The 26606-nt window shown below is 41.8% G+C and overlaps 1 protein-coding gene across 1 annotated transcript; it reads right to left on the bottom strand.

Moving 5' to 3' along the window:
* Nucleotides 1–628: 628 nt before the first annotated feature.
* camk4 (calcium/calmodulin-dependent protein kinase IV) lies at nucleotides 629–25961 on the bottom strand. The gene is made up of 11 exons (XM_035776641.2): nucleotides 25418–25961; nucleotides 10998–11076; nucleotides 10826–10888; nucleotides 10638–10720; nucleotides 10456–10528; nucleotides 8074–8164; nucleotides 7729–7803; nucleotides 7294–7369; nucleotides 6516–6642; nucleotides 6108–6260; nucleotides 629–2258 (listed from the first exon to the last, which is right to left on the bottom strand). The coding sequence occupies exons 1-11, from the start codon at nucleotides 25537–25539 to the stop codon at nucleotides 2094–2096; spliced, it is 1107 nt and encodes a 368-aa protein (XP_035632534.1). The 5' UTR covers nucleotides 25540–25961; the 3' UTR covers nucleotides 629–2093.
* Between the last annotated feature and the right edge of the window lie 645 nt (nucleotides 25962–26606).

Genomic DNA, 26606 nt, shown 5'->3' with positions numbered 1-26606 from the left:
CAACTGAAGATGGTATTTTTTTTATTTTTAGTAACTGAGACAAGAAAGTTATTCACCCAAGCCCTGACTAGTTTGATGTAAAAAATCTAATAATTCCCCATGCTGCAGGATCCATGCCCATCACTCTTTCTTCACATCGACCCGTTACACAGGTGACAGCAGTGGGATGGCCTTTGGAGGAACTTACAGGTTTGCATTCAGGGTTTGGTGCAAATGCAAGGATGTTTCGAGAGAGAGGGGTAATTCTGTAGCATGGCATAGCTATGTGAGAATACTATTGCCTCTGCCCTCGAGGCCAGGGATTTCGTGGTACAGGGAGTAGTGCTTTCACCTTTGCACCACAAGATCCATAGATCTCCCTTACAGCTCACTCTCTCTCCACATTTACCTGTTACATACATTATACTTACAAAACCATAGATATTGGTCAGTATAGGTGCATCCTCCAGTACTGGGTGATGGAGACCCATCCCCCCCCCGCCTAATGAATCTACAATTAATCGAAAACACTGGAAATGGTAGGTCAATACAAAAATATGTTAAGGATACTGCCATTATTCTTTACTTGATAAAACTATTTGTTCAAAAAGTACATAAGCTGTCAGATATACAGAACCACTCAAACGTATAACTTCATAAAGTTTAATATTTTCTCCTGCAGTCCATACCAAATCAATCCTAATGGTAACCATTTTAAGACGACACTGAATGATTAAATGTTCCCTTGAGCATATAAAATGAATATCAAGTTGACGTCTTGGGGCCTTCAGAAGGCCTCTAATACTTCACTGTTTAACACAGATTGCATCTGTCATGTGATGTAAGTAAACTAATGGGCATTTTAACAGACAACCGCAGCAGTTCAATTCAACATTCCCACATGCAAATGGACAACCGTTGTTGAATACATTTCATATATTAACCACAACATTCCTTTATACTGCAGACAAAATCATGCAAAAAAATTCAATACACAGCCAACCTTTTTCTTTGTAGATTAACAAACATTCAACTACAAGGCATGTCAGTTAATGGATTAATGAGAGAGAAATATTTGCAACAAGAAAACAGCCTCTTCCATTGTATATGACAGAGGTGGGATATTATCGAATAAAGCAACAGACTCAACCAATTTTGACACTGAATATCTACTCTTCAATTTCCATGAAAATTGTGTATTTGGCAATAACAAAAACTGGGGTGCCTTTTCAGTTGTACACAACCATTTTGGTATACAAAAGAAAAAGTTCTTAATTGTAAAACAACTCTACACTTTTAAATAACATCACTTTTGTCTACTAATAACAGCTAGTTTTCAGTTTTCCCCTCCCCACTCCGATCACTCCCAGACAGTCCTAGCAAAATTCTTGCTTGAGAAATTGGTCTTTGCTAAGAAGCTATTTTTGTTTCTTTTGACTATTTGAATTGATATTGTTACCCTGAAATTATTAGATATTCTGACAAAAAAAACAGGTGCATTGGACCTTTAACAAGATACTCAATATTTCTTACAAAAGGAGTGTAAAACACAGTTAATAAGATACAATAAGGCATTCTCCTTAGACGTTGTAATAAAGGTTCAGTTTATGACCATCTGAAAAAAATGTGTCCAACCCGTTCTCCAAACAGATACTGTTGGCCTACTCAACCAGTAATGCAAATCAACCTAAATCAATTCTCCAGTCTATATTATATTCTGCCACCAGAGCAGCATGATGATTACCATCGTTATGAATTACTTTATAAACCGGCAAATGAATACTGTGAACACTTGGATGTCATTTTGCAGTTATGACATGGTATAATGGAATAAATAAACCATCCAGTGAAGTTGTTGTGTGAGTTAAGAAATGGGCATGCGCAGTCGTAAACTCTGGTTTCATGTGTACTTAATATACTTGTGGCATATTGTTGCAATGTGCCGAGTCAGTATGGTTGTACATCCTTTAATTCAATCAGTCACATGCAATAAAGCCAGGCGGAGTATCTCCAGTATAGGTGAGACCATATGGTTCCTCTCAGAAACCTCACAGTCCAACAGGAGGGTAGAATGGCTTCACAGGGTGACATGCAACAACAGAGGAGATCCACAGTTAGGATCCTTCCTGGATCTGTGACTGATCGTTCCGTGGCTGCTCCTCTTGTGCCCCTTCCTGATTGGTGGCGCTGTTGCAGTTGCTGTTCTTGCTGTTGTCAGCGTGGCCGTGACTGCCAGCGCTGCCCAATCGTGACGAGGCCACCACGGCCTTTACTGCAGCCTGTCAACAAACACATCATTCATTGACATTTAGGATTAACGTGCAGGCCCACTCTGACTGTGCAGATAAATAAACAAATTATAGCAATCATTTACACTGAGTATACAAAACATTAAGAACACCTGCTATTTCCATGATATTGATTGATGAGATGAATCCAGGTGAAAGTTATGATTCCTTATTGATGTCACTTGTTAAATCCACTTCAATCAGTGTAGATGAAGGGGAGGAAACAGGTTAAAGAAGGATTTTTAAGCTTTGATGCAATTGAGACATGAATTGTGGATGTGCCATTCAGAGGGCGAATGGGCAAGACAAAATATATAAGTGCATTTGCACGGGGTATGGTAGTAGGTGCCAGGAGCACCGGTTTGTGTCAAGTACTGCAATGCTGCTGGGTTTTTCACGCTCAACAGTTTCCCGTGTGTATCAAGTATGGTCCACCACCCAAAGGACATCCAGCCAACTTGACATAACTGGAGTCAACATGGGTCAGCATCCCTGTGGAACGTTTTCGACACCTTGTAAAATGCCCCGACAAATTAAGGCTGTTTTGAACGCAAAAGGGGGGATATAGCTCAATATTTGTAAGGTGTTCCTAATGTTTGGTATACTCAGTATATGTTTGTATCTGTTTGCATTCCAAATATACAGTTGAAGTTGGAAGTTTGCATACACCTTAGCCAAATACATTTAAACTCAGTTTTTCATAATTCCTGACATTAAATGCTAATAAAAATGCCCCGTCTTAGGTCAGTTAAAACTTCTTCGGGCTGCAATCCCGTTAAAAGGGATGATATGACAACAGCCAGTGAAAGTGCAGGGCGCCAAATTCAAAACAGAAATCTCATAATTAAAATTCCTCAAACATACATGCATCTTATACCGTTTTAAAGATAACCTTGTTGTTAATCCCACCACAGTGTCCGATTTCAAATAGGCGTTTACAGCGAAAGCACCACAAACGATTAAGTTAGGTGACCACCAACTCACAGAAAAACACAGCCATTTTTCCGGCCAAAGAGAGGAGTCACAAAAAGCACAAATAGAGATCAAATTAATCACTAATCTTTGATGATCTTCATCAGATGACACTCATAGGACTTCATGTTACACAATACATGCATGTTTTGTTTGATAAAGTTCATATTTATATAAACAAATCTCAGTATAAATAGGCGCGTTAAGTTCACTAGTTCCAAAAACATCCGGTGATATTGCAGAGAGCCACATCATTTTACAGAAATACTCATTATAAATGTCAACAAAATACAGTTGTTAGACATGGAAATATAGATGTACCTCTCCTTAATGCAACCGCTATGTCAGATTTCAAAAAATGTTTACGGAAAAAGCAAACCATTCAATAATCTGAGACGGCACTCAGAAAATAAAATTATCCGCCATGTTGGAGTCAACAGAAATCAGAAATCGCATTATAAAATTCCCTTACCTTTGACGATCTTCATCGGAATGCACTCCCAGGAATCCTAGTTCAACAATAAATGCTTGATTTGTTCGATAATGTCCATTATTTATGTCCAAGTAGCTACTTTTGTTAGCGCGTTTAGTACACAAATCCAAATGCTTGTGCAGGTCCATCCGAACGTCGGACGAAAACTTCAAGAAGTTATATTACAGGTCGACGAAACATGTCAAACTAAGTACAGAATCAATCTTTAGGATGTTATCATAAATCTTCAATGAAGGTCCAACCAGAGAATTCCTATGTCTGTAGAGAAGCCATGGAACGCAGGTTGCTAATCATGTGAAATGCGCGTGACCAGGACCTGGCTCTCTGCCAGACCACTGACTCAAAGAGCTCCCATCCGGCTCCATAACACAGCAGAAGCCTCATTCAAGTTTCTAAAGACAGTTGACATCTAGTGGAAGCCCTAGGAAGTGCAACTTCATCCATATCCCACTGTGTATTCAATAGGGGCTTGGTTGAAAATCGACCAACCTCAGATTTTCCACTTCCTGTTTGGATTTCTTCTCAGGTTTTTGCCTGCCATAGGAGTTCTGTTATACTCACAGACATCATTCAAACAGTTTTAGAAACGTCAGTGTTTTCTATCCAATACAAATAATACTATGCATATATTAGCAACTGGGACTGAGGAGCAGGCCGTTAACTCTGGGCACCTCTGGGCACCTTTCATCCAAGCTACTCAATACTGCCCCTGCAGCCATAAGAAGTTTTAAAATAAAAGTGGTGATCCTAAGAATGTGAAATGTCAGAATTATTTATTTCAGCTTTTATGTCTTTCATCACATTCCCAGTGGGTCAGAAATTTACATACACTCAATTAGTATTTGCCTTTAATTTTTTTTACTTGCGTGAAACGTTTCAGGAAGCCTTCCACAAGCTTCCCACAATAAGTTGGGTGAGGTTTGGCCCATTCCTCCTGACAGAGCGGGTGTAACTGAGTCAGGTTTGCATGCCTCCTTTTTCACACACACTTTTTCAGTTCTGCCCACACATTTTCTATAAGATTGCGGTCAGGGCTTTGTGATGGTCACTCCAATACCTTGAACGTTGTTGTCCTTAATTAAGCCATTTTGCCACAACTTTGGAAGTATGCATGGGGTCATTGTCCATTTGGAAGACCCATTTGCGACCAAGCTTTAACTTCCTGACTGATGTTGTGAGATGTTGCTTCAATATATATCCACATAATTTTCCTTCCTCATGATGCCATCTATTTTGTAAAGTACACCAGTCCATCCTGCAGCAAAGCACCTCCACAACATGATGCTGCCACCCCCGTGCTTCACGGATGGGATGGTGTTCTTTGGCTTGCAAGCCTTCCCCTTTTTCCGCCAAACATAACGATGGTCATTATGGCCAAACCATTCTATTTTTGTTTCATCAGACCAGAGGACATTTCTCCAAAAAGTACGATCTTTGTCCCCATATGCAGTTGCAAACCGTAGTCTGGATTTTTTATGGCGGTTTTGGAGCAGTGGCTTCTTCCTTGCTGAGCGGCCTTTCAGGTTATGTCGATATAGGACTCGTTTTACTGTGGATATAGATACTTTTGTACCCGTTTCCTCCAGCATCTTCACAAGGTCCTTTGTTGTTGTTCTGGGATTGATTTGCACTTTTTGCACCAAAGTACATTCATCTTTAGGAGACAGAACTCATCTCTTCCTGAGCAGTATGACGGCTGCGTGGTCCCATGGTATTTATACTTGCGTACTATTATTTGTACAGATGAAAGTGGTACCTTCAGGTGTTTGGAAATTGCTCCCAAGGATGAACCAGACTTGTGTAGGTCTACAAGTTTTTTCTGAGGTCTTGGCTGATTTCTTTTGATTTTCCCATGATGTCAAGCAAAGAGGCACAGAGTTTGAAGGTAGGCCTTGAAATACATCCACAGGTACACCTCCAATTGACTCAAATGATGTCAATTAGCCTATCAGAAGCTTCTAAAGCCATGACATAATTTTCTGTAATTTTCCAAGCTGTTTAAAAGCACAGTCAACTTAGTGTATGTAAACTTCTGACCCACTGGAATTGTGATACAGTGAATTATAAGTTAAGTAATCTGTTTGTAAACAATTGTTGGAAAAATGATTTGTGTCATGCACAAATTAGAGGTCCTAACCGACTCGCCAAAACTATAGCTGGTTAACAAGAAATGTGTGGAGTGGAATGAGAGGAGTTTAATGACTCCAACCTAAGTGTATGTAAACTTCCGACTTCAACTGTATTCAGTCAAGGAATATTGACACAAGCACACAATCCTAACTTTAAAATGGCGAGACATCAATAAATTATACATGGTACTACTTGCCCTCAACTACTGTACAAAAAAAAATGACAGAATTTGTTTTTGTACCTACCTTGAGTTTTCGGCGTGCATTGAACTCCTGCAGTTTCTTCTGAGCAGTGTCCATATGGGCTGAGTTAACTGCCTTCCCAGTCACCCAGGGGTGCTGCAGTGCTTGCAAGGTCGTTAGCCGCTTCTTTGGATCCTGGACAATCAGCTTTCTCACCTACAGGACAGCAGCACATACAGTAGCATATGGTTAGTAACTGGGTCACTGAGACTGAGTCTGAATTCATTATTTGCTTGGATGCTGTTTATGCAGTTTCCTTTTGTCCCCATAACAAGTCGGCCCAGTTCATAATTTGGAGATAAAATGCAGAAATACAGTAGGAGATGGATGTAGTCTAGTTACCCTCCTTTTTATCTTATTTTATGAATTAGACACACCTCTGGACCCCTGGTAACAGTACATAGAACTCACCAGATCCTTGGCATTGAGGGACACATTGTCCCACCAGGGGGAGACAAACTCATATTCACAGTTGAGGATCCTCTTGAACATGTACTGGTCCCCTCTATCATCGAAGAACGGTTCAAAGCCACATAGCCTGTCAGAGGGAGGATGAAAAATGAGGTATACATCAACCACCGACAGCTCCTGTCTATTGATTCACTGGCTGGCACAGTCTGACAGGCTCTGACAGCCGCAGGGGCCTGAGCTACAACTCTATTGGAGATGGCAATCCTCCTCACACTAAGGTTTGCCTTTAAATGTTGGACAGAATAACAAGAAACTCCCTCTCTTTTTCTCCCAGATTGATGTGCCTTCAAAATGTTTTTTTTTTTTTACAGTTTAATATGAATTAACTAGTAGTCTGTACACCACTGTGCTTCTTCTGAATGCTGTTGCTTGCAGTTGAACTACCATGGCCCTGCTTGCTGTATAACGGGGAATGCACACCCACATACTATGTATACCAATCAGTATGTGAGGAGATAAAAAAAAAAACACTCAGCTGCTCTTAAACATGAATGCACCAACACCCTTGATCCAGAAACCAAAATGGCCTAAAAATGCAATTAAAAAAGGGTCTGTACTTCCTCTTATCAAATAAAGAACACACATTCTTGATGCATTTTGTTGTTGTTGTTTTCTGCTAACAAAAGAACAAAACTGTTCAGTGTCAAAAGGAACTGATGTATTTTCAATGATGTGATTCAGGGTTCCAGTACACTTTTGAGGGGCTGGTGTCACTTACAAGATGTAAGTGATAACGCCCACCGACCACATGTCAACCTCAGGTCCATAAGCACAACCTCGCAGGATCTCTGGGGCTGGAGGGAGGCAGAGAGGGAGTAAAGGATAGAGAGGGAAGGAGGGGAAAGAGAAGCGCAGGATGTGTGTGTGTGGGGGGGGGGGCAACACATAGAGGAGGGAGAGAAACAGAGATGAAAAACAGAGTAAGGGATTCTTAGTCACTAATTAATCCAAGGAAGAACTTACTATGTAGTATGTGGATAAGTATTACAATATACAGTGCAAACTATCCTCAGGGTACTTATCTCTGCTCAAAACTTGGCAGGTAAAGCATGCATGACCAAAACAACAACAATCTGCTATGTCTGAAATGGCACTATCTATTACTTTGTTCCAAGTGAATGAAATAGCATCACAGTAATGGGTTACAACTCACCACAGTATCCTGGTGTACCACAAACTGTCTTCATTGTGACCTGATCGTCGATGATCTTTGACAGTCCAAAATCAGCTGCAAAAAGAAAGAGAGCTGTATTAGAGATCATGCCTATTTCTGGAAGTTCTCATTATCTGGTATTAGAATAAAATAGTAGAATAGAATCAAATAAAATAGAACACCTGTACAATAGAATGGAAAACAAAAAACAAGATTCTTTGGCATTGATTCCCCAAATATCTCAGTATCAAATATCTGATAGCACAGCAGAGTCTGTTCAGGCTCAATGGATGTTCTTTGGGATAATCGTAGTGAATCCTACAGTGTATTGACTTACGCACCCACCTATTTTGAGGGGAGCATCTGGTGCTGAGGTGGCATATAGGAGGTTCTCGGGTTTCAGGTCTCGGTGCACCACGCCGTTCTCATGCAGGTACTGCCCAAAGACACAAGACAGCAGCATAACTGACTCCTATACAGATATAGTGTTATTGATCTGTCTGGTGGTGAGTATGGAGCTGGACTGTTAGGGATTTTGGGGGCGTTATCTACCCCCACAGTTCCTTTTCCACGCAGAACCGTAACATTCCTGCATTATAGCGCACTGTTAAAAATGTATAAGCAAAATGCAAAGTTCAACTACTTTTCACAACCTCTTTCTTACTGTTGCCAAAACAGTGTATTACACTGTTAAACAATGATCTATGATACTGTGTACTGGATGTAAACATGTTTTAAACTGTTTTTGGGGTTCAGCGAGGACTTTCACCTGTGTTACCACAGTAACTCATCAAACAAGGCAGCGTGGGCCATGGAATTCTGCACAGTTACAGAAAACAGCAGCACAAGGCAGCTGCCTTGGTAACGCTGGTCATTGGAAAGACAAAGGTGGGATTTGAGTGAGGGAAGGCAATGTGTTCTCAGACTTTGTAGTGTCATGGATGTAGACCTCCTCTGACAAGTCTATGGCTCAATGATACCGGTTTGTAAAGCAACCTATTGTAGAACTTTATATCATCTGCACACTGTGGGTGGGTGTATATCCAAATCCCTGGTTTCTTGTGTAAACTCTTAACATCAAGCTGTTAAAGAAAACCACATTCCATTCCACTGGCACTGACAATACATTTCTAAGCATCAAAGTTGGCACTGAAGGAGCTACACTTATTACGCAACAAAACAGACATATTTTCTGCTTGGCAATGACTGAGTTGAACAGACGTTATTCACAGTGAACGAAGGCATAATTTTCTCCCCACACTATGTATTGTGACCCCCCTCCCCGTGTGATCTCTCTATGATGTCAAAGGGGAATTCTCCTCTCCTCTCATCCGATACGTGGAGTGTGGGAGGGAGGAAAGGAGGGAAGAAGAGAAGGAGGAAAGGAGCTAAAACAGTAGCCTCCACCACACCGCACACATCCCACGCCTCCCACGGATGCCCCCGCACCACAAAAAAAAAGCTATTCGTACAGTACTGTAACCCAAAACTCAGCTGTGGGGCGGCAGAGTAGCCTAGTGGTTAGAGCGTTGGACTAGTAACCGAAAGGTTGCAAGTTCGAATCCCCGAGCTGACAAGCTACAAATCTGTTGTTCTGCCCCTGAACAGGCAGTTAACCCACTGTCATTGAAAATAAGAATTTGTTCTTAACTGACTTGCCTAGTAAAATAAAAAAAATGACTGAATGGTGCTCTTCTGCCAGAGAAAGTAAAGCAGGGCCTACCTGAGAGGTGGGCGAGCCGATTTATTTGGCCAACGAGGACAAATCTTATTTCGAGATGCATAGGCCCAATGGTAAAATATCAATATCAAGAACCTTAGCACCGTTTTTTGACATAGTAAAAAAAAAAACGTCACAAAGAATCTCCGGATTCTCCGTTATCACAGCATAACGTGTCCAAAATAATCAACTTGTTATGATGCGAACAACAAATGAATGGCCTATAATGAAGGAATCTGTCACAAACAGAGTGGGGACTTAAATGTAGATGTGTCAGTGAGATTGGCGGGAAACGAGGCTACCGCAATGCTCCACTGGGACGTTTAGCTAGATATCCAGAAGGAGTTCGTCATGTAACACAGACTGCAGAAGCTCTCTGCTGTCTTTCAAGTGGCCGTGTACAATGCAAAGGAATCACTCCAAATCAACACGGAACAAACACTTTCTCAGCACTTGCTCAACAACACAAGGAAACTTTAAGAAAAGCCCTGTTGTCCTCTCGTGAGTCGACCCGTTGGGAAAACAGCAGCTGTTGCGTCATAAACTGACTACAACACCAAGTCCTAGGCTGGTTTCGATGTTTTAACAATTCCCTGTCTGCCTCACTATTTAATCTCCTTGGCAACATCAATTTGTTGCTAACTGAGGACCATGGAAGGAGATCTCTTACAAGACACTAACAAGTTCATGCCATATGACATATGGCTCGGTCCATGTGGATAAGATGTCAAAGATAGCTCAGTGAGAGACGCACGCTTGGTTATGCGATAGCGCAATGAAGTGAACTTAAACCGTGTCCACTGTTGATCCAACAGTGCTGGTTCAAATGACAGTGAATTTGGGATTTGATTACGGAAAAATCCTTCCATTTCCCTTTTGCCCTTTACAATGTATCGATAAGGAGAAAGGCAGAGTGAATGTGTGATGGTTTTACAGTATGTCAAGAGCTTGCTAGACATTTATTGGCCTACGTTTTGACAGCCGTCAGAGGAAGGAAGTCAACTCACTGCAACGGCTTCTAGTACTTGTTTGACAGCATCAGCAGCATCCCGTTCAGTGTAGAAGCCCTTTTCCACAACCCTGAGAGAATAACATGTGTTGCGATTGTTGTAACAGAGGAATGGTAAAGAGAGTTTGTGTGTGTGTGTGTGTGTATGTGTGTGTGTGACCATTAGGGCAGTTAACTAACCTATCAAATAGCTCTCCTCCAGTCACAAGCTCTAAGACCAGACTGATCTCTGACGGGGTCTCAAATATCTCTTTTAGTTTGATCTGGAAGTAAAACAAAACAAACAAATTCCGCATTGATTAAAAAAAACACAACAGCAATCGTTAATTCCATGCAAGGACTGCCCAAAAGTGCTGTAGAACACTCACAATGTTTGGGTGAGAGAGTCGAAGTAGGACACCTATCTCTGTCCTCACTATCTTCTTGTCCACCTGCAGACACAAAACAGACCTGGGTTAAGGAAGGACCTTTAGCGTGTTGTAGTCTCTGGGTAAAAGGACTACACGAAGACTCCATGGAGAATATACAGCGAGAACTCACTGTCTTCTTCAGCGTTTTCACCGCAAACGGCTTCTGTGTTCCCTTCTGTCGACATCTGCACACCACGGATGTCGCTCCCCTAAATGCAGAGGGAATACACAGTTAAGATACAAGAGCAACTGTCAAGTGGGTAGGGACACGATGTGCAAACAGCGCAAGGAAATGGTGAATAGGCTTTGATGAGGTTCTTCTTTACTTCCATTATGGCTGCGTACTGCCTAGAGTGTTTGTCTGAAGCGTCAGTTGGCAATTCTCCCAAAGAAACTCAGCGTTGTATTTTCTCTGTACTGACACGTTCAAATCTGAGCGCTAGGTAGACAAATTTCACCACAATCCCATAGGCCTATAAATTATAAGAGTAGTAGGCAAACATGGAGATTAGGTCTCTATTCCTTCAGGATTTAAGCAACACCTATGTAAGAATGCTGTTTATTGACTACAGCTCAGCATTCAACACCATAGTGCCCACGAAGCTCATCACTAAACTAAGGACCCTGGGACTAAACACCTCCCTCTGCAACAGTATCCTGGACTTCCTGATGGGCCGCCCCCAGGTGGTAAGGGTAGGCATCAACACGTCTGCCACACTGATCCTCAACACTGGGGCCCATTACATTACATTTAAGTCATTTAGCAGACGCTCTTATCCAGAGCGACATACAAATTGGTGCATTCACCTTATGACATCCAGTGGAACAGCCACTTTACAATAGTGCATCTAAATCTTTTAAGGCCGGGGGGTGAGAAGGATTACTTTATCCTATCCTAGGTATTCCTTAAAGAGGTGGGGTTTCAGGTGTCTCCGGAAGGTGGTGATTGACTCCGCTGTCCTGGCGTTGTGAGGGAGTTTGTTCCACCATTGGAACAATGGGCCCCTCAGGGATGTGTACTTAGTCCCCTCCTGTACTCCCTGTTCACCCAAGACTGCATGGCCAAACACAACACCATCATTACGTTTTACTTTAGTTTATTTGGTAAATATTTTCACAACTTTTCTTGAACTGCACTGTTGGTTAAGGACTTGTAAGTAAGCATTTCACGGTAAGGTCTACACTTGTTGTATTCGGCACGTGACAAATAAAGTTGGATTTGATTAGATTTTTACATTGTCATGTGTTCAGCGGTTCGGTCACCTTCGCCACTGGCTCGGGGTCATTAATTATGTTTCCTTTGTTATTAAAAGCCCTGGGCTTGTCAGAGTAGGAGTGCGGAATACAGTTATATGGACAGGGGAGGATGATTCTAGATAAGCACTTTTGAAATGAGGGCCCTGAGCTACAAAGCCAACTAAAGATCTACTTTGTATTTATTCAAACGTAAGTAGTACTGTTAGTTCTGAATAAGAGCTCCACTTTGCATGTGACATCTTTTACAGGTACAACATGACCCTGCTATTGTCAGAGGAGTTGATATGACATTTTAAAGAGAAGATTGCTATAACGGCTTCAAGAAAGCAAGAGGGATACATACTGTGCTGTCTGCAGTATAGAGAAAGGTAGGCTATTGGAGCGCCTCCAATGTGCAAATAAATCAAATTTGGTAGCACAGCTTACAAATTAGTGGGGAGAGGGAAGAGAGAGAGAAAGAGAGAGAGAGAGAGAGAGAAGCAGCTTCTGTGTTCAGAGGAAAGCACTTGGGCTCTCATTAGGTGTCCAGACCTCGATACTCACCATTACACCAGAAATACAGAACAGATTTTCTTCCCTCTCCCTCTCTCTCTTACTCCTACACACATCCTCTCTGCCTCTCTGCCCCTACCACACATTCTCTCTCTTTCCTTGCCTCTCACCCAAACCTCCTCTCTCTCTTTTCATCTCCCACATTCTCTCTCTCTCCCCCCTCTCCCTCCCTGCCTCCTGTGGGAAATACCCTCACGGCAGGTCCATGTGAGCAGACATAAGGCAGGCATGACAGCCAGCTCACAGCTTCAATCCAACCACAACAACAGCCAAGAGTCTTAGGAGAGAGAAACTAGACTCGGACAGTACACTATTGTTATGCAGGGGCAAAGGACTGTACACTATTGTTGTGCAGCTCAGGGGCAAAGGCAAAGGCCTACCTAAGCAAATAACACAAATCTAATAAAACACTAATAAACAAAATATCATTAAATTGTTTTCAGGTTGACGAGATGACCTCATCCTAGTGTACCCTCCTCGCTCCACTTTGGATCCACCCGTGTAATTTCTACAAATGCCTCATTTCATTAAATCATGCAATCTTAATGTCGTACAGAAAAGAGGGATCTATATTTATGAGTTTGCCCTGCTTTCTTCTCTGTGATGGATGAGAGCACGTGTAATGACCACTTTCCTATCTGACGTCAAAATGGCCACTCATTGGCAGTGGAGTAAGAGTTTGAAATACGCAGACAGGCCACGATACAACAAAGAACTGAAAAAGTTACAGCAATACATAGTTAGGCCTATAGTCTACTATGTGCACTCCTTATGTAATTGTCTAACGAAATCTGTCTAAATATCTGAGTCAGTTCTTGAATAAACTACCAATTTATTCCATTCATTTATTTTAGTCAACGCATGTGTTAATCCACTTTATAAATCCACCTCCCAATTCAACTTCTCCCTGCATTGTTTCTATCATCCTTATGCCATGATTTCACACTTGAATTATATAGCATTGTGTTGAGCCTCTCAACTCTTGGAGAGATAAGCGTTATTTCATTCGAAAGTCATTGTACACACAGCATATGAGTCAAGATGCTAGACCATTTAGCCTCGGAGGCTGACACCCTGAGAATGAAGCTTATTGTTGGTCTGACACCCTGAGAATGAAGCTTATTATTGCTATCTGTTCTAGCACTAAGCTCAAGAGGGACGGGCAAAAGAGATCTGCATATAAAGCTGTACTGCGATCTGCATATATCCAGACCCTGGTCTGTCCTGCACTCCTAAAGGGTTCTTCAGCTGTCCCTATAGGAGAACCCTTTTGGGTTCCATGTAGAACTCTCTGTGGAAAAGGATATACATGGAATCCAAAAATGGTTCTTCAAGGGGTTCTTCTATGGGGACAGCTGAGGAACCCTTTTAGTTTGTAGAGACCACCTTTTTTTCCCTAGATGTGCACACGCACACAGGGAAATGAGCTACTGCTATCATCAGATTTAGTTGTGTGATTTTTAATTAACAGATGGGTCTTCGACATCAAGGCCAGAGAGCTCCATCCCAGATCATCAGTGATGAATTCCACTAATTGACCTACGGATCATATTCATCACTCTGGAATGGTCATATCCAACCAACAGCACTAAGACAAACACATCATTAAAACATTTAGTATCAATGAACAACACAAGCTCATATAGCTTTTCCCACAAATGCTGACATTTAATTTTGCAGCCAAATGCAATACTTTAGGTGGGACAATATTGCTTTACGGAAGGAATTCTTTAGGTAGGCTAAATTGTTTGAAATGTCCATGTTTGTCATACTCATTTACTGTTACAATTCCACTGTAACGGACTCAAATTTGTACTTAAAATGTATCTCAAACAAAAACAATTTCAAAGTTGAACAAAATCACATTTACTGGAAGAACTGTGCAGAATTTCGGTCAAATCTTTTCATGTGCCATGTTTTCCTAAAACTCAGTTAAATATTTGCTCCGAATTAAGATTCAATGATGTCTGCAGAAAGAATGGGGTTTCAGCGATGACATGGCACATTGACTAAAAATCTATTTTGGTTATTGAACTACAGTAGGTGAAGTGGATTTATACCATGTAACGGAATTGCGGTAACGGAGTTTCATCATGGGTCCCTGATCTACAGAAATGTATAATTCCGGATATGAATGTCATTCTCTTCATGGTGATGTATCCTAAATCGTTAAAACAAAAGGTATAAATATGTAACATCCTCCTTTGCATATTTGAGTATTATTCTACACACTGGCTTTTATTTTAATGAGTTCTGCCCCAAACAAGATCAAATTTGATTGGTCCAGACAAGACCAAATCCTACCAAATCATAGACGTCTTTGTTTCACAAGTTTGGACTTCAAAGTACAGCATAGTAGAGTTCAGTAAAAGTACAACACAGTACAGAAGAGTATTTCATAGGTGAAATTGTAAAAAAAAAAACTTTATTTAACTAGGTAAGTCAGTTAAGAACAAATTCTTATTTATAATGACGGCCTACCCCGGACAAACCTGGGTCAATTGTGTGCCATCCTATGGGACTCCCAATCCCGGCCTGATGTGATGAAAGATTCGAACCAGGGACTGTAGTGACGCCTCTTGCACTGAGATGCAGTGCCTTAGACCGCTGCGCCACTCGGGAGCAGCGAGTGATACAGTAGAGTACTCATTCCAGACCTGACTGCCCTCGACCAGCACAAAAACATCCTGTGGCGGACTGCAATAGCATTGAATAGTCCCCGCGATATGCAACTGTTCAGGGAAGTCAGGAACCAATACACTCAGTCAGTCAGGAATGCTAAGGCCAGCTTCTTCAGGCAGAAATTTGCATCCTGTAGCTCCAACTCCAAAACGTTCTGGGACACTGTGAAGTCCATGGAGAACAAGAGCACCTCCTCCCAGCTGCCCACTGCACTGAGGCTAGGTAACACGGTCACCACCGATAAATCCATGATTATCGAAAACTTCAACAAGCATTTCTCAACGGCTGGCCATGCCTTCCGCCTGGCTACTCCAACCTCGGCCAACAGCTCCGCCCCCCCCCCGCAGCTACTCGCCCAAGCCTCTCCAGGTTCTCCTTTACCCAAATCCAGATAGCAGATGTTCTGAAAGAGCTGCAAAACTTGGACCCGTACAAATCAGCTGGGCTTGACAATCTGGACCCTCTATTTCTGAAACTATCCGCCGCCATTGTCGCAACCCCTATTACCAACCTCTCTTTCATATCGTCTGAGATCCCCAAGGATTGGCAAGCTGCCGCAGTCATCCCCCTCTTCAAAGGGGGAGACACCCTGGACCCAAACTGTTACAGACCTATATCCATCCTGCCCTGCCTATCTAAGGTCTTCGAAAGCCAAGTCAACAAACAGGTCACTGACCATCTCAAATCCCACCGTACCTTCTCCGCTGTGCAATCTGGTTTCCGAGCCGGTCACGGGTGCACCTCAGCCACGCTCAAGGTACTAAACGATATCATAACCGCCATCGATAAAAGACAGTACTGTGCAGCCGTCTTCATCGACCTAGCCAAGGCTTTCGACTCTGTCAATCACCATATTCTTATCGGCAGACTCAGTAGCCTCGGTTTCTTGGATGACTGCCTTGCCTGGTTCACCAACTACTTTGCAGACAGAGTTCAGTGTGTCAAATCGGAGGGCAAGCTGTCCGGTCCTCTGGCAATCTCTATAGGGGTGCCACAGGGTTCAATCCTCGGGCCGACTCTTTTCTCTGTATATATCAATGATGTTGCTCTTGCTGCGGGCGATTCCCTGATCCACCTCTAAGCAGACGACACCATTCTATATACATCCGGCCCGTCCTTGGACACTGTGCTATTTAACCTCCAAAAGAGCTTCAATGCCATACAACACTCCTTCCGTGGCCTCCAACTGCTCTTAAACACTAGTAAAACCAAATGCATGCTTTTCAACCGTTCGCTGCCTGCACCCGCACGCCTGACCAGCATCACCACAATGGATGGTTCCGACCTTGAATATGTGGACATCTATAAGTACCTAGGTGTCTGGCTAGACTAAACTCTCCTTCCAGACTCATATCAAACATCTCTAATCGAAAATCAAATCTAGATTCGGCTTTATATTACGCAACAAAGCCTCCTTCACTCACGCCGCCAAACTTACCCTAGTAAAACTGACTATCCTACCGATCCTCGACATCGGCGATGTCATCTACAAAATTGCCTCCCAACACTCTACTCAGCAAACTGGATGCAGTTTATCACAGTGCCATCCGTTTTGTCACTAAAGCACCTTATACCACCCACCACTGCGACCTATATGCTCTAGTCGGCTGGCCCTCGCTACATATTCGTCGCCAGACCCACTGGCTCCAGGTCATCTACAAGTCCATGCTAGGTAAAGCTCCGCCTTATATCAGTTCACTGGTCACGATGGCAACACCCATCCGTAGCACGCGCTCCAGCAGGTGTATCTCACTGATCATCCCTAAAGCCAACACCTCATTTGGCCGCCTTTCGTTCCAGTACTCTGCTGCCTGTGACTGGAACGAATTGCAAAAATCGCTGAAGTTGGAGACTTTTATCTCCCTCACCAACTTCAAACATCAGCTATCTGAGCAGCTAACCGATCGCTGCTGCTGTACATAGTCTATTGGTAAATAGCCCACCCATTTTCACCTACCTCATTCCCATACTGTTTTTATACTGTTTTTATTTATTTACTTTTCTGCTCTTTTGCACACCAATATCTCTACCTGTACATGACCATCTGATCATTTATCACTCCAGTGCTAATCTGCACAATTGTAATTATTCGCCTACCTCATGCCTTTTGCACACATTGTATATAGACTCCCCCTTTTTTTCTACTGTGTTATTGACTTGTTAATTGTTTACTCCATGTGTAACTCTGTGTTGTCTGTTCGTACTGCTATGCTTTATCTTGGCCAGGTCACAGTTGCAAATGAGAACTTGTTCTCAACTAGCCTACCTGGTTAAATAAAGGTGAAATATATATATATATTTTTAAAGAGTAGAGTTCAGTGCAGCACAGTCTACTCAACTCTAGTGTGCTTTAATGAACTCTACTTTTCTTTACTGCACTCTGTGCTGTTCTGTGCTGTTCAAACTTGTGAACCCAACTGTGATCTGTGACGACTACAGTATGATTTCCATTGCAACCAATTCAATTGCAGAAATTCCGTTACCGATTTGGTAATGGAATTTTGAGTTTTAATCATTTAATAAACAAATTTGATATCAATACAAACACTAACTAATTGACAGGTCTACCTTTACTTGTTACTTCTGTGAACTTTCATTATCCTCCTTCCTCATGAGGGAGAGAATTGTTTAAATATATTAAAGATACGTGGGTTGTTGGTTACGGAATTTCAAGTCACAAGGCAATGATTTTAAACATACAGATGGCAGAAACATTTCACCAAAACTAAATATAAGTATTGATATTAGTTGGCAGCGGTCTTTACTTCAACATTATTGTGTTTTGCTGTGTTGGTAATACCTTTTAAGACTTTCTGGTAGACGTTTGCTAAGACTTCTTTTCCATCTGTTTGACCAGAAATCAAAGCCTTTGCTTATTCCAAATGTTGTATATGCATTTATTTTTTATTAACTCTTAGCTTTCATTTGACACCCAGTTAGACATGTTCTTATGAACTTCACGTTGGTGTTCAAGGGACCTTTTACATCTTACTCCAATTCTCTACAAAAATCTTAATATGCAAATTAGATGAATAAAGTTAACTGTCCCTGGAGAGGATGACACAGAGGGGAATAATAATAATAATAATAATAATAAGCAACTGCCCTCTGAATGGCACAATAGGATTTTCCCCAGGAAACCACACTGACCTCGTCCTCTTTAATAAGTAACAGGCAAAATCCAATCACGTGTAACATCTCCAGCATGACATGTGACTAATGTAGAACAATGTAGGATATTGACACGCGTATTTCAGATGGCAAAGATGCCTATTTTTGCACATCTGAAGGTTGTCCTCAAAGAGCCTAGGTATCAGTGTCTGTCGCATGGCTTTACACAACATGGATGGAAATAACAAATTAACTTCAATTTAAAAACTACTGGGTCTTTTTCCCAATCCCAGTAATTACAATAACCCTCAAGCTTTTCTAAACCAACGAAACAAGTCATCTGAGTGAAGGCATCTCTCTGCTGATGCAGCCTGCCTATATATTACACAAGCTGCTCTTGTTTCAGTTTTGCACTCACGCAACATTATGTCATCCCAGAAGAGATGCTGCTTGCTACTCAGGAGCAAGACACGCTACAGTACATTCAGCTACATTATGCCTTCATCTGGGGCTACTGCCTGTCTGCTTAGACTCAGGGCCCAGTAGCTCACTCTGGACTCTGACTGAGAACACTCAAAAGTTCAAATCTTTAAAATGTGCCTGATGGTATAACTAGGGCTAGTAGTTATTCCAGACCATGTGAATTGAGCAGGGGGGGAAAAAAACATACAGTTATGACTAACTACTGATCTCTGAAGGAGGGAAATGGGGTGTTGTACCTCGTTTCCCTCCTTCAGGGAACAGTAGTAATGGTCATAACAGTACGTTCCCTTTCAGTCGGACAACTTGGTGCAACACAGCGATTGGGATATGAAATCACGCTCAAAGCCGACCCCAGCGGAGACCAAATGAAACGGCCCACGGCAGACTACCCAGAGTTCCAACCGGACAGGAAAACCTGCAGTACCCGGGTATTGTGCAATCTGCGTGCTGCCTAATGACCTTTTGTCCCAGCTGTAAGCACACTGTGTGCTACATACACTGGGGACAGCGAAATTCAGGCCATAAAACCTCACAAAAGTCTGTGGTGATTCCCAGCTTCCTGCAGCACAAATACACTGAACAAAAATATAAAATGCAACATGCAACCATTTTACTGAGTTTTTACTGAATTTTACGAATGAAATCAGTCAATTGAGCCATTTTAAAGTCATTAGGCCCTAATCTATGGATTTCACATGACTGGGAATACAAATAAGCATCTGTTGGTCACAGATACCTAAGAAAAAGGTAGGGACGTGGATCAGACAACCAGTCAGTATCTGGTGTGACCACCATTTGCCTCATGCAGCGCAACACATCTCTGCATCAATAAAGTTGATCAGGCTGTTGATTGTGGCCTGTGGAATGTTGTCCCACTCCTCTTCAATGACTGTGCGAAGTTGCTGGATGCTGGCGGGAACTGGAACACGCTGTCGTTCACGTCGATGCAGAACATCCCAAACATGCACTCTGTTCACAACGTTTAACATCAGCAAACTGCTCGGCCACACGACGCCTGGAACACGCTGTGGCTGTCTGCCATCTGCCCGGCACAGTTGAAACCAGGATTCATCCGTGAAGAGCTCACTTCTCCAGCATGCCAGTGGCCATCAACGGTGATCATTTGCCCTCTACAGTCAGGTCAAGACCCTGGTGTGGACAACAAGCACACAGATGAGCTTCCCTGAGACGTTTGACAGTTTGTGCAGAAATTCTTTGGTTGTGCACAGTTTCTTTGGTTGTGCACAGTTTCATCTGCTGTACTGGTGGCTGGTCTCAGACGATCCCTCAAGTAAAGTAGCCGGATGTGGAGGTCCTGGGCTGGCGTGGTTACACGTGGTCTGCAGTCGTGAGGCCGGTTGGACATGCCATGGAAATTCTACACAGGGACACTCAAAGTCAATCTTAAATGAATCATTCTTTATTATCAGTGTGCTGGAGAGGTTCCAACCAACCTAATGCACCAAGATCAGGAGCTCTTCTGGGGAAGTCCAGTTAGTTCTCTTACATACAGACAAGTTACATTAGCATAATTTAGCTTATACATCATTCATAATTAATTCATCATTAACATTTGCTTCATTCATGTGACCAACCAATACTGGGTCATGCATGTGACAGACCAATACCTCACGAGGTTTCTTCTCTAAGTTGAGACCTAGAAACAGAGATATCTTTCATTCTCAAAACAAGGGTCTGGGCATGCTGCAAATAGCAGATACAGATAGTGAGAATTCGTTCAGTCAGTCATTTGCATGAACACATACATTGGTTATTAGAAAATAACAAAAAAAAATCAAAGACGTACTGCCAGATTCTCTAAAACGAGGCGGCTTATGGTAGAGAAATTAACATTCAATTCTGTCAACAGCTCTGGTGGACATTCCTGCAGTCAGCATGACAATTGCACACTCCCTCCAAACTTGAGACATCTGTGGTATTGTGTTGTGTGACAAAACTGCACATTTTAGAGTGTCCTGTTCCCAGCACAAGGTGCACCTGTGTAATGATCATGCTGTTTAATCAGCTTCTTGATATGCCACACCTGTTCAGGTGGATGGTTCATCTTTGAAAAGGAGAAATGCTTACTAACAGGGATGAAAACAAATTTGTGCACAACATTCAAGAGAAATAAGCATTTTGTGTATATTATGGAACATTTATAGGATCTTTTATTTCTACTCATGAAACATGGAACCAACACTTTACATGTGGCGTTTATATTTTTACAGTATCTCCTGCAGGCAACCCTTTAATTGAGTGGGCACATACACTGTTAGCTAATTCCTGCCTTTTACCATAGAAATAGCCTGCACAATCCTGTGGGAAAGACGCTGCTTACAAAGCACTCTACCACAAGCAGGATTAGCAAAAGGCTGGAAACGCTGCCATATACACTTTCAGGAGGTAGAATGAATGGCCCTGCACGAAAAGCCCCAGGAGGAACATTCAAAATGTCCACCAGAGAGCTCTGAAAAAGGGACCATTCCTTTATTTTGGCACCAAAGCTCAAACATTTACAGAACATGGCTCGTCGAACATTTCATGCCAAAATCATGGGCATTATTATGGAGTTGGTTCCCCATTTGCTGCCATAACAGTCTCCACTCTTCTGGGAAGGCTTTCCTCTAGATGTTGGAACATTGCTGATCCAGGGCGATTAGCCCTGGATCACAGTCTGTGTTCCAATTCATCCCAAAGATGTTCGACGGGGTTGAGGTGAGGGCTCTGTACAGGCCAGTCAAGTTCTTCCACACCGATCTCTAAAAAACATTTTTGTACGGACCTTGCTTTGTGCATTGGGGCATTGTCATGTTGAAACAGAAAATGGCCGTCTAGAATGTCAATGTATGCTGTAGTGTTAAGATTCCCCTTAACTGGAACTAAGGGGCCAAGCTCAAACCATGAAAAAGAGGCCCAAACCATTATTCCTCCTTCACCAACTTTACAGTTGGAACTATGCATTCGGGCAGGTAGCATTCTCCTGGCATCCACCAAACCCAGCTTTGTCCGTCGGACTGCTGGAAGTGTGGTTCATCACTCCAGAGAACGAGTTTCCAATGCTCCAGAGTCCAATGGTGTCGAGCTTTACATCACTCCAGCAGATACTCGGCATTGGGCATGGCTTACGGCTGCTCGTTCATGGAAACCCATTTCATGAAACTCCCGACGAATAGTTCTTGTCCTGACGTTGCTTCCAGAGGCAGTTTGGAACTGAGTGAGTGTAGCAACCAAGAACAGATGATTCTTAGGCGCTGCGCGCTTTACCAATTGGCGGTCCCATTTTGTGAGCTTGTGTGGCCTACCACTTTGCGGCTGGGCAGTTGTTGCTCCTATACAGTACGTTTCAACTTCACAATCACAGCACTTTAGTAGCAATAAGACAAACTAAAAACTTTAAAAAATATTTATAAAGAAAGTTCAGTCCCTGTACTTGCTTCTCGTCTCTCAGCGTCTGTCCTCACAGATTTGATACAATGTTTCACTTCACTAGAGATAGCTCAAGACAGATTAAAAAGGGAGTCAGACAGGTGGAGTAGATATATGAATGCAATTAAAAGAACATGCATTTTCATCAGGATATTTTATACTGTTTTTATTTATTGGCTTTAGGCCTATGTACATGTATTCTATTTAGTTCACGATGGCAGTTATTGGCCTATAGGCTGTCTGTTCCATTAGCTAATTTCTTTAGCTGCCAATAGATCACGGTGTGTCCATATAGCAGAGGCTGGTGCTCTCGCATTATTTTAATTTTTACTTTTATTATTATTTTTTTTAAATTCAGATGTTTGATTAACTTTGAGACAATGATTTTGAGAAACTAAAACGTTATTATTGAAATGAAACTGTTCCATGAAAATTCGTATAAGCCTATAAAATAATCATAACTGCCACTCAGATTGGTATAAATGGTAGGATAAATTGTAAGCTTCCCCAAAAACTTGAAACTCACACACCGCCTATTATATTTACTCCCATGTGCACACGCTTGCACACATAGGAGGTCCTATGTGCCCCCCTATGGAACCCATTGCACGTCCAACTGATTCCTTCTGGCACCGGCCCTACCTCTGAGCCAACAGATATGGATAGCCTATGTTCAGCCCTAAATATAATATCACCTATTTCATCTTACCAAAATCAATTACCAACTTGAATTAACTCAAACTCAACAGGCCACCATCTCCCTGCTCACGACCAACAGCAGCATGGGCAGAAGCAGGTCCATTTTGGGACTTCTGTAGATGGCTCTAATTTCCCTGATTCTATGCATTAGATTCCCTCTCTCCATTCCATATCCCTGATTATGGCTCAGTGGCAGATCCTTGAGTGCAACTGTTTTCCCGATGCTATCAGACTGCCTTGTATAATACAATTAGTTATGAATATGGAGTAGGGCTCTTCTCATGTGATTGTGACGGCACAGCCAGAGCCATGTAAAGCAGTGCCAGCGCATGATCAATACCGCTCCTTTAATACTGTAGCCTATTGTGTGACTTTCCCTGTCTATCAGTGTAGGAGTGTTATTTTTACTTGTCATGTTTTGTGTTTTTCGTGGACCACAGGAGGAAGAGTTGCTGCTGCTTCTGTAGAAACTAATAGGGATCCAAATAAACAAGTAAACAAACATACACCTCAGTCAGGTGTTCAGAATGTAAGGCGTAAAGGAAATAAATAAAAACACATGCACCAGTCCATATCATGTCACCAGACCACCTACTGGATGTGTTATAATCTGCCATGAAATCAGTTGTTTATTTCCATATCTTGTGTGTTTTTATTCTACAGTGCGTTTTTGTTCTACCTTGTTATTTTTAGTCTTACATTGTTATTGATTACTGCATTGTTGGGTTTAGAGCTGGCAAGAAAGGCATTTCACTGTACTTGTGCATGTGACATTACAACGTCAAACTTGCTGCTGTTGTCTCACAATGTCGTTGCCTGGAGACTGTTTTGGTAGGTGACTTGCTTTATGTAAGCCACAGAGTATCTCAAATCATGTTAATTGTACCGCTATAACTCACGAGAAAAAGTGATGAGCAAAACTTCTTTGTATCCATTTTTTCATGCTTTGGAAGTGTTTACAGTTGTACAGAAAAGTGCTATGAGGATAAACATGACCAAACAGAGTTGTGTTTTTCTCAGTGGACCATGGTCATAAAAGGACAATTACCAGTATGACAGCCTGGTCTCAGAGCTTTTCGTATTAATCTGTATGCAAATCCAAGACACTCCATTTAGTATGATATGTTACATTTGGCGTCTGCTAAATGACTTAAATGTAAATGTATGGTTAAATAAGACAGATGGTTACTTAAAGCAAAAATAAAAAAGGTCAACGTCTAGCAACCCAAAGATTGCGAGTTTGAATCTCATCACGGACAACTTTAGCATTTCAGCTAATTAGCAACTTTAACTACTTTGCAACTACTTAGCATATTAGCTAATCCTTGCCCTAACCTTTGAGCTAACTTTTCACCTGACCCTAACCCTTTTAGCTAACCCTTCCCCTAACCTTACTCCTAAACCTAACCATAGCTAGAATTTGTAACATTTAATACGTTTGCTAATTCGTAACATATTGGACATTTAGCAAATTCTTAGCATAATAGGTTCTGCGAATTCGTAACATATCGTACATTTTACAACTTAAATTGTCATTCATAACATTAAAAAAAAATTGCTTTGCCATTGTGATGGATTTTAGAATAAGGCTGTAATTTTTTTTACGCATTTATTTTTTTATTTAACTAGGCAAGTCAGTTAAGAACAAATTCTTATTTACAATGATGGCCTAGCCCGGCCGACGCTGGGCCAATAGTGCGCCGCCCTATGTGACTCCCAATCATGGCCGGATGTGATACAGCCTGGATTTGAACCAGGGTGTCCGTAGTGACGCCTCAAGCACTGAGATGCAGTGAGTTAGACCGCTGTGCCATTCGGGAGCAATGTAAGTGGACAAACTCAAGGGGTCTGAATAGTTTACGAATGCAAGGTATCATACGAAATGGGTGATGGAAAATCACAAATGAATACATACTATACAAAACGTAACATATTACTAAATGCTCTGACCAGGTTGGGTATGAAGGAAATTGACAGTTAACTTTTTATTGCCTTATCAATTATTTAGATGACAATTATTATTTTTGATTGTTTTTAATAATCGTTTTCTTTTGCAAAACCATCAGGGGATGCTAATCTAGGAAGGAAATTGTGGTAACCGAATGCATTCTCTCCTGTGTTGTATGCAGAATTTATTTCCATTGAAAACAAAATAGTGTTTATATAATAGATGCAATACCATTTGCTGCATGTCCTTCGATCACTAACTAATATATTATTAAAATTATAGCTTGAAAAGACCAGAAGATCATCAGAATGCGACTCCTGGCGATATCAAGGCAGTGAAAACATGAGAACACTGAATACAGTAGTACTGTAGAGAGAGATGATGCTCACCGTCCCAATTCGGACTCCAACTCATAGTAGTCAGCCAAGATCTCCTTCTTCGATCCATCTATCCAGTAGTCTGGAGCTGGGGTTGCCCCTGCTCTGGACGAGAGCATAGTGACTTTAAGCATCACCAGCTATCCAAACGGATTTAATAAGTATCTTGACAGCTCGTCTCCCCTGCGGCGATTCAAGGCTTGACTCAGTTACAGTGGTTTGAAGAAAAGCGAGTTGTAAATGCGGTCAAGCTGAGACCGTTATCTTCTCCAAAGCAAAAAAAAACACAGCCTTTCGTAAGAATCTAATATGAGTTACAAGACCATTTAAAGGACCGGGTAGCGTAATGAGCTTGGTCCTAAATGCATATTATTCACAGCCTCCAGCCCAGCATTGCTACCATATTGCACTCAGTGTAAAGGAAAGTGTGCAGACAGTGGAGTCTGCGTTATAGAGGGTTTCCACCGGGTCTTACTGTCGCTGGATTAACATACAAAAACAATTGAGTTACCTTTACCTGAGGTCACAATCAAGCACGTCATGTTACCATAACTACCAGACATAATTGTGTTGCTTTTTATGACATGAAAATAGGCCTACCATATACAGTGTATTCAGACGCCATGACATTTTCCACATTTTGTTGTTACAGCCTTCCTCTAAAATTGATTCAATAGTTCCCCCCCCCCCCTCAAACTACACACAATACCCCAAAATGACAAAGCAAAAACAGATTTTTAGCAATTATTATTTTTTTAAAGAAAAACGCCCGGGAAATATCACATAAGTATTTAGACCCTCAGTACTTGGTTGAAGGACCTTTGGCAGCGATTAGGTCTTGGGGACCTTCAATGCTGCAGACATTTTTTGGTACCCTTCCCCATATCTGTGCCTCGACACAATCCTGTCTCGGAGCTCTACAGACAACACCTTCGACCTCGTGTCTTGGTTTTTGCTCTGACATGCACTGTCAACTGTGGGACCTTATATAGACAGGTGTGTGCCTTTTCCAAATCATGTCCAATCAATTTACCACAGGTGGACTCCAATCAAGTTATAGAAACAGCTCAAGGATGATCAATGGAAACAGGATGCACCTGAGCTCAGTTTCAAAGCAAAGGGTCTGAATACTTATTTAAATAAGGTATTTCTGTTTTTATTTGTAATAAATTTGCAAACATTTCTAACAACCTGTTTTCAC

Source organism: Oncorhynchus keta, chromosome 9 (assembly GCF_023373465.1).
Source record: "Oncorhynchus keta strain PuntledgeMale-10-30-2019 chromosome 9, Oket_V2, whole genome shotgun sequence".
NCBI classification, from domain to species: Eukaryota; Metazoa; Chordata; class Actinopteri; order Salmoniformes; family Salmonidae; genus Oncorhynchus; species Oncorhynchus keta.
This window is presented reverse-complemented; position numbering and strand designations above follow the sequence as displayed.